The 16,655-nt window shown below is 36.2% G+C and overlaps 2 protein-coding genes and 1 non-coding gene across 3 annotated transcripts; 2 read left to right on the top strand and 1 right to left on the bottom strand.

The window, feature by feature from the left end:
- Positions 1-1,253: 1,253 nt before the first annotated feature.
- LOC116538743 (olfactory receptor 4Q3) lies at positions 1,254-2,195 on the top strand. The gene has a single exon (XM_032261271.1). It carries the CDS (start codon positions 1,254-1,256, stop codon positions 2,193-2,195), a length of 942 nt encoding a protein of 313 aa, XP_032117162.1.
- A 9,397-nt stretch (positions 2,196-11,592) lies between these two features.
- Positions 11,593-12,712, top strand: LOC116538781 (olfactory receptor 4S2-like). The gene is made up of 2 exons (XM_032261322.1): positions 11,593-11,638; positions 11,718-12,712. The coding sequence occupies exons 1-2, from the start codon at positions 11,593-11,595 to the stop codon at positions 12,692-12,694; spliced, it is 1,023 nt and encodes a 340-aa protein (XP_032117213.1). The 3' UTR covers positions 12,695-12,712.
- Positions 12,713-16,114: 3,402 nt separating this feature from the next.
- Positions 16,115-16,215, bottom strand: LOC116538830. The gene has a single exon (XR_004263799.1). It is a non-coding gene; the product is annotated as a small nucleolar RNA U13 (small nucleolar RNA).
- Positions 16,216-16,655: the final 440 nt, after the last annotated feature.

Raw genomic sequence — 16,655 nt, 5'->3', positions numbered from 1 at the left:
AGTACAACATGGATTACATAACTTGGGACGCAAAATAAAATCTTGTCTTCATATTTTGCCTATTGCTGGTTCTAGATAAAAATATTCTAGACAGAAAGGTATCTACTAAGTTTTAACTACTTCAATGGAAGAAATGTATCAGTGTTCTCTGGTTTTCTGTTTGTAATCCAAGGTACTGTCACCAAACACTGGGGATGAGTGTGAGTGTAGAGCAGGGGAAAATGGATCTAACAATATCTTAGCAAATCCTTTATTTTCTTATGTACCTATGGTTGTTGAAAAGTCCAGAAGCAACACAATTCTGGTTTCTCTTATTATTCTTTCTTATGAAATGGTCATGATGGGCTTTTGTGTGTGTTTCCATGATATGGGTCATGACCCTTGGTCTCTTTCCTTGGTGATTAGTATCTTTTAATCATTGTCCTACTCATCCTGAGTCTGATGCTTCCCTAAATCTTAAAGATTGAGACTATTTCTTCTTACCTCATCTTTACAAACTTTCCAATCTCTGTAACCTGGGAAGTAAAGACAAAAAATATGAGCTCCTTTTCAATCTTTTCTAAATGATTTACTTTCTAATATATTTATTAATAACTACTAACCTTTGTACAATATAGCAATTTTTTTGTTTACAAACCATTCTTCCTTTGATTTGATAAATTATTGAGCTTATGCTACGCAGTAAGTATTGTGTCATAGATACAAAGATGAGTAAGAGATATTTCCTCATTTTGAGATACCTGGTTCTTTTTTATGGTGCTCATAGGCATTACATTTGATTCTCAAAGTAATCTTGGGAGATATTATTAATCTGCATTAGATTTAATAACTAAAGAATAAAACACAGAGAGGTTTATTTTCTTGCCTGAGAGTACTCCATTGGTAATGGTGGACGTAGGCATTGGATCTAGATACTTCATTCCAGAACTTTTGTCCTTAGAGGATATTATTCTGTATATTAAAAGAAATGGAAACATTAGCATGCTCTTATCACCTCATGTCCAGACATTGTTTTCCTTCTAGCTTATTGTGAATGCAATTTAAAAGTATTACAGGAATAAAGAGTTGGAAGAAATAGTTCCTTGTTTTACCGATACAAGAGTCTACTGCCTATACTACCTCATAGAACTTGCTTAAATAATTTTTTATTGCTTATATATTATATACATATATAATTTATGTATGTCTATCTTAAATCTCTCTTGTTCTGATTTAATTCTTTTTTATCTAGGTCACTTGATATTCTTGGTTTGATGAAAAAAGAACAAGATTCTAACGTGACAGAATTTGTTCTTCTGGGCCTATCCTCTTCTTGGGAGCTGCAGCTATTTCTTTTCTTACTATTTTTGTTTTTTTACATTGCTATTGTCCTGGGAAACCTCTCAATAGTGGTAACAGTGAAAGTCAATGCTCGCCTGCTCCAATCTCCTATGTATTATTTTTTATGTCATCTCTCTTTCATTGACTTAAGTCTGAGCTGGGTTACTGTGCCAAAGATGTTAGGGGATTTCCTACAGCAGAGCAAGACCATCTCTTTTTCAGGATGCCTGGCCCAGATCTACTTCCTCCACTTTCTAGGAGGCAGTGAGATGTTTCTGCTGACAGTTATGGCCTATGACAGGTATGTTGCCATCTGTAACCCTTTGCACTACTTTAGAGTCATGAACCCCCAGCTGTGCCTTCGGCTGGTTCTTGCCTGCTGGTGTGGGGGCTTTATCCACTCTATCATACAGGTTATGCTAGTCATCCAGCTGCCTTTCTGTGGCCCCAATGAACTGGACAACTTCTTCTGTGATGTCCCACAGGTCATCAAGCTGGCCTGCATGGACACCTATGTGGTAGAGTTGCTGATGACAGCCAACAGTGGTCTGCTGTCTCTTATCTGCTTCTTGGTCTTACTATTCTCCTATGCTATCATCCTGATCACCCTGAGAACACACTTTTGCCAGGGCCAGAACAAGGTCCTCTCTACCTGTGCCTCCCACCTGACAGTGGTCAGCCTGATCTTTGTGCCATGTGTATTCATCTATTTGAGACCTTTCTGCAGCTTCTCTGTGGATAAGATATTCTCCATGTTTTACACAGTGATCACACCTATGTTGAACCCCCTCATCTACACACTCAGAAATGCTGATATGAAGGTAGCTATGAAGAAGCTGAGAATAAAACCATGTGGCATTTTGTTGCCTTGTTAAAGAAGGAGCAGAAGAGTTGATTTGAAAAGCATACTCTTTCTTGGAACACTCTTAACTCATCTTGTACATGTGTAAAAACCATACTGGCGACTTTGGTATAAAAGAGAAGACAGCATAAAGATTATAATGGATCATTCTTGATTACAGTTTAAAGCATAGGTGGCACTCTAGAAAGCCACTTATGTCTTTTGACTATAATGAGGAGAACTCAGGAACTCAGGAGAATTTATTGGCCACAAATGATAACAAGGGAGTGCTAGGGTTAGAACACACCTTGAAAGATCAGCTTTATGTCTTTAAGTACCCTTTCTTTATTCAATTTGTTTCACTTTTAAATTCTATTCAAATGAAAGAAGAAATTATATCTCTTTTTGTGTTCCATTCCACCAGGGTTTAATGATTCCTAGTGTTAGGACATTCCTTCTGGTGTCTCATCAGATCCTCTTCTGAAGTAGTATGAATTTATTTGTTCTGTTACAAACCAAGCCGGGAAACAGTAAAAACCACCCTATGTACTAGTATTTACCTAGGAACTGTGTTCCATAGTGTCCCAAATCTTAGAAATGTAATCAAGCATGACTATAATAAACATATGCTCTTAACAAAGTTTACTGCGAGAGAAAGGAAGTCCAGGAGTGCTGGAGTGATGGAAACTGTTAGTATTTTATTGTATAGGCTTCCCAAGAAGAGGTATCCAATTTCATGTAGAGTTTATCTTTAAATGGAATTACAGTAGGGGCGAGCAGAGAAGCTAAATCTTCAACTGAACATAATGTTTAAGAGTTTTAAGCTCTAAAAGAAAGGAAGAAAAAACTGGACTGTGGTTGAAAGCACTCATTGTTGGGATGTTCACAGTTATTACCTTTGAGTCTCAAGCATGTATTGAGGAACAAATAACATTACCTAACTTCATTTTTGAGAATGAACTCAGAGTTAAGTGACTTGCCGACGACCACTTAGAAAAAAAGTAATCAATCAATAAAGGTAATAATTGCATAATTAAGTTAATATTTTATTTCTCTTCAGAAAGAGTATTTATCCCAATTATACAGATTGATTGCTTTGTTCCTTCCCTCCCCTCTCCTCCCCTCCCCTCCTCCCTCCCGACAGAGTCTCACTCTTGTCTCCCAGGCTGGAGTGCACTGGTGTGATCTCGACTCACTGCAACCTCCATCTTCTAGGTTCAAGCGGCCCTCCTGCCTGAGCCACCCAAGTAGCTGGGATTACAGGTGCCCACCAGCATGCCCGCTAATTTTTATATTTTTAGTAGAGATGGCATTTATCCATGTTGGCCAGGCTGGTCTTGAACTCCTGACCACAGGTGATCTTCCTGCCTTGGCTTCCAAAAGTGCTGGGATTACAGGCATGAACTACTGTGCCAGGCCAGATTACTTAATTTCTATAATACCTGTATAGGAGCTTCAGAGCTGTAAGATTCCTAAAAAGTTTAACTTAAACATTTACATTTAAAGTTAGGTATCTCTGACATAGGATCCTTGCAACATTTCGTGGCTATAAAAATGTCTTTATTTCTGTGTTGGGAGTTAATGACTTTATATTTAAGCAGCCATATGTATGTATGTGTGTAGGTATATATTGCTACAGAAGGACTCCTCAGAGACTAGGAACTAGGCTGCAATTTGGGGGACTCTTAAATAGTAGGGTGAGAATGACATATCTGGTACATCATGTTCTCCTCTTTTGCATCACTCTACTCAGCATTTTCAGAGTCCTTTGCATATGACGAATACCTGAGGAGCAGTATGATATTCTGGAGGTTGTATCTTGATATCCTGAAGTGCAGGAAACTGCTGAGAGGAGTGTGTGAGTTAACAGAAAGATTTGAGTGGGTCTGTGGATTACCAGGCATGTTTCAAGGACACAGAGCTCCAGCCTTTCCCTTAGTATAAGCCGGCTACAACATCCCCTTTTTCTGATGTTCCTCTTCAATAGCAAAATTTAGAGTCTTGGCAAATCAATTTAAATGTCCTGTTGATAGCTGGAATTGGTAGCATTATTTTAAGAAAAGCAAGAGCTTTTTGTATTCCCCTTTGCATTTTCAAGTCTCTCTTTGTTTAACCAATTATATATATTAAAATTCTTTTTATTAATAAATGATAAAAATTTCTGTTTCTTGAGACTGCACATGATTGATATTATCTAGGTGCTTGGTCCTCCAGAGTTTCCTGTTCAGATATCATGAGCCCACTTTCACAGCTTGCCTGGGCCTCTTCTGTGTCCTCCTAAGAGTGAACCATACTGTGTATGCACCCCTAGACTGCAGAGGTGGTTGAGGGGCCCTGTGTGTAAAGCGTGTGGACAAAGCCTGCACATTTGGGCAGCAGAGTCCACATTCATACATGAGACCCCCCTTATGGTGGGGTTTGGAACTGGAGAAGAGGTGGACTGAAGGTCTGAGGGTCAAAGGCCTGCTCTGTTCATGCTGACATGTTCCGGTGCAGAAATTCAAGGTGCCTGAGGATTTTAGATTGGAAACTGGCCTTCCAGTAATTATAAGCCTATGAGGAGATTTTTTATTTACATTTGTTAGCTTGATGTATAGCGTTTAGACATATGTTACATGGGCTTCATTTGTACTCTTACCCTGAGCCCCATAGATCTTTGGGATGGATTTTCCCAACAAACATGAAAAACGTGCTCATCATCACTAATCAGAGAAGTGCATACCAAAACCACAATGAGAGACCACCTCGTGCCAATCAGAAGGGCTATTACTAAAAAGTCAGAAATGTTGAATATCACAGAATATAATTATACCTCATGCTATTTTCCGTATTGTTGTATTACTGGGGTACATTTGTCAAATGAATAAAGCAATATCGATGCATTATTATTAATTACACTGTACCTTTTCAGATTTCATTAGTTCTTCCTTAATGAAATGGCTTACTCATGTTGTTTATTTTTTAATTTATCATGGCAGTTATTTAATTTATTGTCCTTAAGTTCTTTATGTTCCCAAAAAGCTTTTTGTAATTATTCTGTAAATAAATACTTGAAAATACCCGGTGAGCTTCCATTAGTTAGAGGAAATTCTGAAATCTACAACATAAATACAGTGCAGTTCTAGTTTTTATCTCTTTTTTTTTTTTTTTTTTTTTTTGAGACGGAGTTTCGCTCTCGTTGCCCAGGCTGGAGTGCAATGGCGTGATCTCGGCTCACCGCAACCTCCGCCTCCTGGGTTCAGGCAATTCTCCTGCCTCAGCCTCCTGAGTAGCTGGGATTACAGGCACGCACCACCATGCCCAGCTGATTTTTTGTAGTTTTAGTAGAGACGGGGTTTCACCATGTTGACCAGGATGGTCTCGATCTCTTGACCTCGTGATCCACCCGCCTCGGCCTCCCAAAGTGCTGGGATTACAGGCGTGAGCCACCACGCCCGGCCCCGTTTTTATCTCTTTAAATGAGCATTTGACTCCCTCTACTCTGCCCACATCTGTGCATGGTTTCTTATTTATTGGTCATGTAAAACTTGTATATATTTGTCATGGACAACAGGATGTTTTGAAATAAATACGTCTACATAGTAAAATGGCTCAATTGAGTCAATTAACATATACATCCTAGCCCTACCAGTCTCTTCCCCTTATTTAATCAAATCTATACTTTCTTGTTTGCATGTTCTATCCTACCTCAGATTCTGGTAGAAATATTATCATGAAATTCTGTAGGGGTATAGAGTCTGCATGGGGATAAGAAAATGTAGGATAATAACTAAGATTTTTCATAGTACAGCACCATTCTACACCTTAGGCCTTTTCTAGTAGAAATACTTGTTCCGAGATCAATTATCAATCCTAATTTCATTTTTTGGTCAGTCCTGTTCTACTGTTTGAACCTCTGAACTATGTGCAGTTTCCTCAAACTTCTATGCCTCTGAACATGCTGCTGCTTTTGCTGGAATTATTGACCTGCTTTTCACCTTCAATACTCTAATTAAAAGTCTTTTTTTGGCCAGCTTTCAGTATGGTTTTACAAGAAGTTATTTAGCAGAGAATACACTTGCACTTTCTCTGCCTAATTATATTCTCCAGCTGCTTACCCAATCACTTCTCCATCAATTCCCTAAGGGCTTTGATGATGCGTAAAGATTGCTGAGAGTTTCTTCCTCTTGGCAGCCAGGAATGTAGAAATCTTTTGCATACTAAGATGAGAAGCTATGGCATGGCTGTAATCTCATAAAACACTACCTTTTTTGAAGGAGAGAGAGAGAAAGAAGAGAGAGAAAGAGAAAACAAACTCAAGGCCTCTTTTTAGGTTATAGAAGAGGAAATGTAGCACGCACATGAGAGAAGCATCATTATATAAGTCTCAGCCTTTTAGTGTGCATATCTGGGTATCGATCACATTTTTATTTCAGAGGCTTTTCTGATCCAAGATCTTGGATTGTTCAAATCCATGTGGTGGGACCACACTCAAGAAAACGGCCAGGGTAAGCTTTCCATCTAGAGTGATACCTTAAACCACCAGTGAAAGCGGCAAGGTTAATTTTCATTGATTCAAATTATATTCAAAGATAAATTCTTTACTTCTGTAAATTCTTCACCCGCTTTACAGTATCTGTTCTAGTAATTAAATAATTTAGGAAATAGTATATTACAATTTAAAGTGTATATCAATATAATTTCAATTGGAATTCAGTCCTAGTTTTACCAGGTTTACCACCAGCAGTAAACTTAGATAATTTAGTTCCCTCTCTGTCCCTTATTTGTTTCCCAATGGTTAAATGAGTGGGATAAAATAAAATGATTTCTAAAATCGTTTATACATAGATAAGTATAGGACTTAACGTAAATTATGCTTCAGTCTAAGACGATTTAGGGAGGTCATTTAAAACTGCTGCTCTAAAATAAATGGTTTTATGTCGGGAATTGGGTTGCATTCCTCTTTTTGTATTCACAGTGCAGTACCAGACACAGATATGCTTAGTAAATATTAAGTGAAAGTATAAATTAATATTGGTACTTATGAAATATAAATCAAATAGATGATACCTCAAGCAATCCGTACATTGTGCTATGCTAACTCATTTGCAGATTTTTTTTCAATATTTTTCCTTATCTTTTAGCTCCACAAAGATTGATAAATTGTTTCTTCAGTTGGGGCCAGTTAGGAGAACAGCATAGGATTAATAAGTAATAAAATTATGTCAGGTGACAAGGCACATAAAAACATGCACACATGTCATGATGTCTCTATGAAGGATATCGAAGTGAAGAACACTGTTACATAAAAAGTTTTCCGTGACATAGAGCTTGCTGTTAGGAAAGAGATCCAGAATAGTATATGGCTGCCCTTTGTAAATCCCTCATGAGAGGAACTAAGACAATATCTTTCTCAGAAGATACTAAGAGTTGCATTCTTTGAAATCGTTCTATTGGAAATAATTTATATAGGCTCATGCAGTTAAATAAAGGAGGAAACTTTTTTCTTTAGCTACACAAATCCTATTTTAACTAATACATATTCTTTAGCATTGTCTTAGATCAAGTTTAACCTAAGAACCCAGGTAGACCAGCAGAAACAATCCATGGAGGCTCTTGTTCATAGAGTTCAGCTGTCTGACTGTTCCTGAAATTCCACCACAAAAATGATGAAGAGTTTGTTTGGCAAGTTGTTTATTGCTTTTTTTTTTCATTGTCTAATTTGAGTCTTACCATGGGTAGCATTATTTCACAGGGGAGGTTAATAGATGTTAGAAAAATTATGTTAATGTTACACAACCTGAAGAGGCAGAGCTGTGAGTTGTTCTATCTTTAAGTCTTGTGCTGTTTCTCCCAGCGAAGTTAACAAAAAGTTCTTGGGTCCTAGATTTTGATCAATTTGATGAACTCCTGAGGAGGGTCATAGATAAAGTAGAGTTGTCACACTCATAGTGAATAGAGCAGCTGCCCAAACATCTTTGGGCATCATGCTCGAACTCTTAAATACATCTAGGCAAGGATATAGAATGTCCTCTGTTGCTGCTCCAGTCAGAAGAATATATTTGAGAGGGCAGGTGTGAACAGTAGATACACAGTCTAAGATTTGGGCAAGCATGAGCATGCATATAGGTGAGAATCAGGAGATGAATATAGTAGAGAGGTTAGTGTTCTAAGGTCACTCCTATCCGGGCTTCTGTTCTCTGGTAGCTAAGATGGATAATGATAATGCTATATTTGCTTAGAGTATGTTATGCACGTAAGCGTTTTATATGTAATATATATTTACTGTGTGTAACACTCTATATAAAGGTACTATTCTTATCCACATTGTACACCTGAGAAAACTGAGGCAAAGAAAAGTGAAGTAAGTTGCCTAAAGTTGTACAGTTAGCAAGCGGTGAAGCCAAAAATTTGAACCTAGCTGGACTCCAGGAATCTTCTTTCTCACAACTTCTGTCACCTACCTTCCATTGAGCTACTCTCCTCCTGTGGTTGTGATCTTTATGGTACCCCAATTAATTCAAGATTAATTGCTAACTTTTAAGCATAATATACATGATTCTGTAATCTAGGCTTGTCTTCTTTTCAGCCTCATCTCCTGACACTTCTCTATGTGGATTCTGTGCTGAATCATATTAAACTTGTTGGCACTTCCCAGAGAGGATGGTGTAATGATCTATGCCCTTTTACCTTCGTATATTTTATTTGCTAGGCCTGGAAGGTCCTTCCTGCCCTGTCTACTCTTTCGTGCCCACATTCTGCAATCCTCATAATCATCAGGTTAACTCTAACTCAGCTATCAGAATTCCACTCAGTGACAGCCTTTGAAAAGGCAATCCTGTCTCTCCTGGGTCTCCTTCCTGAGCCTTTCACAAGAACTGTGATAATTTACATGCGGACCTCCTCCACTTGATTGACAACATTTGCCAAATCAAATAATGACTGAATTAATGATCAGTATCACATCACTTGTTATTATATCCCCACTGTAAAGTTGAGAAAGGCTGAGCACAGTCTCTATGACTTGATGATGTTACCAGTTGTAGCTATAGTCTTTGTGTCTAAGTAGTGTATATACTTAAAAAAAAACTTTTCATGATTAGAAGAAAAGGAGTCTTTTGATTATTGTAGAAGGTTTAAGGCTTTCAAATGAGAAAGACATTTGGTAGCTTTGATGCCATCAGACCCAGGGTATGCATAGTAGTTAAGAAAATAAATCTTGAAGTCCCATTGCCTAGGTTCAAATGTCAACTCTGCCAATCACTAGCTCTATGACCTTGGGCAAGTTACTTTTTCTGTGCTTCAGTTTTCTCGTTTCTGAAGTGGGAATAATAGTGATAGACTACTTTGTAAGATCATTATGGGAGTTAAATGAGCTATAATATGTAAAACGCCTAGAATCAAACTTGGCATATAGTAAGTACAATATAAGTGTTTTTTATTTATCTAAACATTTTTTCAACCCTTATGATTTTGCCAACTGCTGACTGAGCACAATTTGGCTTTGCTGGTGTAGAGCATAGACAATACGAAGATTTTAGGAATGTGAAACATATTCTCCAATCGAAGCACTTTGCATGATAAGAAAACAATTGTTTAAATTCAGTTCTTTTTGTGGTGGCATGTGTCTGTAATCTCAGCTACGTGGGAGGCTGAGGCGAGAGAATTGCTGAAACTCAGGAAGCGGAGGTTGCAGTGGGCCGAGATCACGGCATTTTACTCCAGCCTGGGCAACAGAATGAGACTTTGTCTCAATAATAATAATAATAATAATAACATTAATTCAGTTCTTTTTATGAGAAACATCATCTGTCTATCATCTATCTAGCTAATCTTTTTATCTACCTATCATTTATTTAAGGATATGTAAGTTACGTGTGTTCTGGAATAAGAATACCACAATTCAAATACCAGCCTTTTCGCTGAAAATTATATTGGATAATTTGCCTCTTTAATCTTTAGTGCTCTGCTTTGTAAAATGGAGATAATAAAAATTATGATACTGTTGTGAGGGTGGAACGAAGTAACATATGCAAAGAGTTTAGCACGATTCCGCATGTGGTAAAATGCTCAGTAAATGTTAGCTACTATTTGTGGCATTTTTTTCATGGAGATGGGCAGATAATATAGCTATTATCTCAGAAATAAAATTATATGTGTTTTAATATTTTCTAGTAGTTACATTATATAGCTTTAATATAATAGCTAAATAGATCGAATTACAAATTGTGCTTACTAGAGAGATTCCACTTTATAGATTCAAATTAAAAGGAAAACACCTCATAAATTAAGAACGTGTTATATAGATTATCTCATTTTAATTCTAAAACAGCTTTGTGAGATAAAAAATTTTATCATTCATCTATAGATGAGAAAACTGGGATTCAGGGAAGATAAATAAATTTACCCAAAGTTATAAGGCTGATACGGGCACTGAAACTTACACCACTCAGCGTCTGGGCAGTGCTCTTTCTGCTACCCATGCAGAAAAGAGATATTCTGAGTAAAGATGGAGAATAACTAGTAATTTTCATATTTCAGAAAAGCCATTTTTATTTCAAGAAACTTTAGATCTCAATGTCTAATAATCTCCTTTAATAATTTTTTTCTGATCATTTTTATCCAGTCTCTGTATGACATAAGCATTCCAATTACAGTTTATAAAATTGCTTCAGACACTTTTTTTTTTTTTTTGAGACGGAGAACTATCATTTATAACATTATCTGTATGGAAAATTTCATTCCTAATTTTTACCTACGATTACAAGGACAGAGAGTTAACTGGGTCTTTTTCAAGGCAAAAGGATTGAGAATGATAGGGACCTGCAAAGGGATTGAGGGTGATAAGGAACTCAGTAATTTTTAAATGTTTCAACTCTTTACAGCAACATAGAAAATAGTATTTCTCTGTATAAGTTGTTTAATTCTCATGTATTCCTTATTGGCACGCAAAATGGAATTTTCACATGCAAGTCAAGGCTTATGATTCAAACTTCCTCAATGTTGATTTATAAGCACTAAAAATGACTTAATTTTTAATTGAACTGAGACTTTCAATCTAATTGAGAAATTGGAAACTGAGTCTTCCTCTCTTGATTAAATAAAATGTTACTTTTCCATAGCTGAGTAATACATATTATATTTGAAGAATTTTGGAATTTTATACATCAGATCTTATACCCTGACTTCATGCTTTTATTTAGAACTTCAAAAAATTATTAATTAATTAATTAAATGAAGTTTTCACCCAAAGCAAATTTCTGACAAGAGAAGTTGGAGGTGGGGGCAAATAGAGCACTGATTAGGGAAAAACGTTGAATTCAATTGAAAAATCTCAGATTCTCTAGGTTCTTGTATGAAAAAAGGAACTGTAAGACTAATTATAAAAGAAATTCAAATGTGAGTTAATAATGTGGAAATAAAGTTAATGACAAGAAAAATGTTCATGAACTATGTTCAAGAAATATGAAGAACTTACTCTACCGTATTTAATATCACGTAGGTTATTTTCACGAGACTCTTATTGTTAGGCTTTACCATGCTTACAATGGTTTATAACATGTGTTTATTTTTGCAGAGAATCAGAGCCACTCCACCAGTCCCTCCTGGGGCCCCATGAGAGTGGCCAACAATGTCACTGAGTTTATATTCCTGGGACTTTCCCAAGATTCTGGAATGCAATTGATGTTCTTTGCCTTATTTCTCCTCTTCTACATCGTGATCATGGTGGGAAATTTGCTCATTTTGCTTACGGTTTTTTCTGACCCCGGACTACACACACCCATGTATTTCTTCCTCAGTAACCTGTCTTTTGTGGACATTGCCTATTCCTCAGCCACAGCACCCAAGATGATTGCAGACTTTATTTCTGAGAAAAAGACTATTTCCTACTGGGGCTGCATAACTCAGATGTTTACCTTCCACTTTTTTGGTTGTGCTGAGATTTTTGTTTTGACTGTCATGGCTTTTGATCGTTATGCTGCTATCTGCCAACCCCTCCGTTATACTGCCATCATGAGTGCTAATGCTTGTACTGTGCTGGCATCAGTGTCCTGGTTGGGGGCCCTGGGTCATTCCTTTGTTCAGACCCTCCTGACCTTCCAGCTGCCCTTCTGTAATGCTCAGATTATAGACCATTACTTTTGTGATGTCCACCCAGTCCTAAAACTTGCCTGTGCTGATACAACCCTGGTAAACATGTTGGTAGTTGCCAATAGTGGTCTCATCTCCCTGGGGTGTTTCCTCATTCTTTTGGCCTCCTACACAGTCATTCTGTTTAGTCTTCGAAAACAGTCTGCAGAGAGGCGACGCAAGGCTCTCTCTACCTGTGGGTCTCATCTGACTGTAGTAACTTTCTTCTTTGTTCCATGTATCTTTATTTATCTCCGCCCATCCACTACTTTCCCTTTGGATAAAGCTGTGTCTGTGTTCTATACCACCATCACCCCAATGCTGAACCCACTCATCTATACGCTGAGGAATAAGGATGTAAAGAATGCCATGAGGCGTCTGTGGAATAGCAAGATCTCGTTGAAGGAAAAGCAGAAAGAATAGTTTGTCAGAATTGCAAAATCAGAGACTTAGTCGATCACTTCAATGATCCCTAATTTATTAACAATGAAAAAAAATACTTCCGAAAATGCAGCTTTTATATTTTGTCTAGCAGAAAATAATTTGAGGCTATTTCAGACAGTCTAAACTTAAACCTTTTCATGTTCGGTAAGATTTATCCTCTCTTACTTCTAGAGTGAAAGAGTTAACACTGCTACTTAATATCTCACTTAACTTGTTAGATTCCTTCTGCTCACATGAAATGCTCTTAAGCTACAATTCAGTAATTTAGAATGGAGTTAGAAAGATATCCCTGATCATATCTTCTCACCAGATCATGTCTCTTCAAAACAGAAGTCTAATTTACCGGAAGCTGCACTCTTGTTCACTCCTTCTTTTCTTCCTTCTTTTTTTTTCTTCCTTTCCTAGTCTTTTCCTATAAATATTGCAATCTAGTAGAGGAAACAGATTTGCAAGGAGATAATTATAATACAATACAACAAATACCGACTTAGAAATATATACTTTCTGCAATGAAAAGGGTTAGTATAAATCAACAAATTGCCCAAAGGATGGTTTTTGTACAGGGAAAAAAAATAGAACTTTACATATTTTGAGGTGTACAGCGATTTCTTTAAAGATCCTCTTGGAAAATTTGAATACTCTTCTACCACAGTACTATAATACTATTTTTACTGAAAACAATTTTTTTTTTGCAATAAATACTCAGACTGGATTAAAACAACTAAAATGAGTTGACATTTGAACTATTGAAATGACAAAGGAGATGTAATTCTATTATAAATTTTTAGTTGAACTTGTCTTCAGTTCTTTAAAAGAACAAAATGGAATAAGCACGTTTTCTTTTTTGGTATTCTTAGCAAAGTTGAAAAATAGGTAAGTATTCTCAGTATTCTGGAAAAGGCATTTTTCTTCTGATAAATTTTCTTAGATCTTAACTCATACTGTTCAAGAATTCTTCCCTGATTATTTTCATTCCACATTTATTTTCTATATGCCTTAAGCAATCCTGTATATAGTTTATAAAATATCACTTACTTTTTTCTTTCTTAATGGATTTTTATCTCAGTTCCACAACTTATGAAGAATATAAGTGATGTATATTACTTCTTCTCTACTCTCCATGTATGGAACAGAGGGCCCTGCAGAGTAGGCACTTGTCAGAATCTGTTGATTATAACTCCAATTTCTATTTTTTTCTTAGTTATGGGGACCTGACATTATTTATGGTGACCCAACTAAAATACTGCATTGGCTTGCCTCAGGCTCTTTTAAAGTTCAATAATTTAGAATGATCTTATAAGAGGAAGATATTCCTTTTGAAACCAAGTGCGGACAATCTGATTTTAACAGTAGTTGGGGTGGGACTTTTGAAAAGTCTTTAAAATGGTTTTTCTACTCCAGTCCTCTCATACATGATTACCATTAACATTCTGATGATTAAAATTTTCTTATAGTTATTGTATTTTCTTATAGTTATTTTCATATTAATTTCCCTTTGCAAAAGGGTCATTCTATTCTTTTTTTAAACTCCTGAGTTTTTAAGATAAACAATAAATAAACAAATTATATTTAAAATGAGAATACATTAGGTTTCCTTTTCTCTCCTATGAGCAAAGTATTATAATAACAGCAACAATAACAGTAACAACAATTGCAGCAAGAAAAAAATGGTTTAGACCCATAGGAACAAAGAAATAGGACAGGAGTTAGAGGCAGATAAGAGATTCCAACAAAAGTTTGGAAAAGGTAAGACAAAAAAAGTAGTAACTGATTTGGTAGTATAGGGAAGGCTAAGTCTAATTACCAACAGAGAGAAATACTGAAAAAAAGGCCAGAGATTCGCTTCCTGAATCCCTGCAATGATTGGGATGCCGGGATGCCAGGTCGGGGCGGTGAGGTTCAGGGCTGCTACTGAAAATTAAGAGAAAGGAACAGTCCAATCATCCATCCTCTCTTTCTGCTCCCAGATGCTAACAGTGGCCTATGAGTCATAGACAGAATATTGGCATCAGCAGGAGCATCATGAGGTCAGGAGGATCACTGAGACCATCCTGGCTAATAGGGTGAAACCCTGTCTCTACTAAAAATACAGAAAATTAGCCGGGTGTGGTGGCAGACGCCTGTAGTCTTAGCTTCTCAGGAGGCTGAGGCAGGAGAGTCACTTGAACCTGGAAGGCAGAGGTTAAAGTAAGCTGAGATGGTGACACTGCACTCCAGCCTGGGCAACAGAGCAAGACTCTGTCTTAAAAAAAAAAAAAAAAAGAAACAATTTTAAAGCCTTTGGAGATTACAAATGGCTACCTCTCTACTGGAACCTAGACCAGAAGCCTACCAAGTAGTAAGCTGGCTTAAGAGATCAATCTTTTTGCCTTATATAAATTAAAAATTTGCATTTTTAATGTAAAAAGAAAAGAAAAAAAGTAAAGTAAGCCTTTTAAAAAGCCAAAAGGAATCTGGTGGAATTAGAGGTAATTCAGTGAAAAAAAAATTTTTTTAAACTGTATCTTTTCCTCAATGAAAGAAAATATTTGTAATCTTTAAATAAGAGTATGATGCATTGAAAAATAAAGAACAAATTATTTTTGGAAAGTAAATAAAATGAAAAAGAAAAATAAAATTAAAACAAATTAATATGGGATTGAAAGAAAACAAGTAGTCAAAGAAGTCATAAAAGTACAGTCTTTATGAAAGTAGAATAAAAAAAGTCAAAGAAATGGAGAAAAGGAAAGATAAAAGCAAGAAACATAAGGTATGGAGTTGGGGGCAAACCATTTAACTGACACGTATTCCAGAAGGACAAGAAAACAGAGATGAATTAAAAAAAAACAAAAAACAAAATAAATTTCTTAGGACAGAAATGCTTAATTTTTTTGATGTAAAAAATTTACTGAATGCCCAGCACAAGATTAAAAAAAAAATCTCAAGGCACATTTTTCTGAAATTTTACCACCTTAAAGATTGAAAATATTGTAAAATTATTAAGAAAATAAAACCACATATCACAAATAAGCAGAAATTCAAATGGCATGAGTATGCTTTGTAGCAAATTCACATAGATCACAAATGGGCAGAAATTCAAATGGCATGAGAATGCTTTGTAGCAAACTCATTCCTAGAATACAGTGGTAAAGTTCTTCAAACTGATTTTCAGCCTAGAATTCTATATAGAACAAATCTATCAGTTAGGCAGATAGAATAAAGTATTTTTAGCCGTGCAAAAATTTATAAAGTTTACTTCACAAGTATTCTTTTTTTGAAAGTATGGGATAATGTGTCCCACCAAAACAAGAGGAAGAAATGAGATCAATAAATTAATATATGCAATGCAAGGTGGCTAAACCTACTTTGTTTAAAAAAAAAAAATCCTAATCTCTCTTCTTTTTCCTTTTTCTTTCTTCATGTGAGTCAGGTAATGTGCACATGTCATAAGATTTGAGGGAGATACATCTCACACAGGAGTGTGAAAACTCAATCATCACTCTTATGAACCACAAAGGGATCAAAAGGCACTTTTAAGATGACAGCTGTACAGTAGGCATAGGAGACAACAGAAATGGTTGAAAGCAGAGGATGGAAGCCCCCAGCTTCATGAAACAGAAAGGAGAGGGTGGGAATTTATATTATCTAATACATTGGAGCATCTTAGTTGTAAAGGTAGAATCAATAGGATGAAACAAGTTGACACACTCAAGGAAGGATACACTTACAGAAAATTATATCATTTAGAGTTCCAACTTGCAAAAAAGTTTGACATACTCAATATAGGCTAATTTGAAAAAGATTTGTTTAACAAGATACTGTCTATGAGTTTATAGGTATAGAGTACCACACAGGCCAGTGTATAATCAGGGGTAAGAGGTGGCAGAGTTGTTTACACCATTATGGCTGAAGGGACTGAGAGAGGGAGGAAATACAGAAATCCACAAAAAAGATTTATGAT

Source organism: Sapajus apella, unplaced genomic scaffold, assembly GCF_009761245.1.
Source record: "Sapajus apella isolate SASKATOON/1434 unplaced genomic scaffold, GSC_monkey_1.0 scaffold122, whole genome shotgun sequence".
NCBI lineage: Eukaryota > Metazoa > Chordata > Mammalia > Primates > Cebidae > Sapajus > Sapajus apella.
Note: the sequence above shows the minus strand (reverse complement) of the source record. Positions and strands in the feature narration are given on the sequence as shown.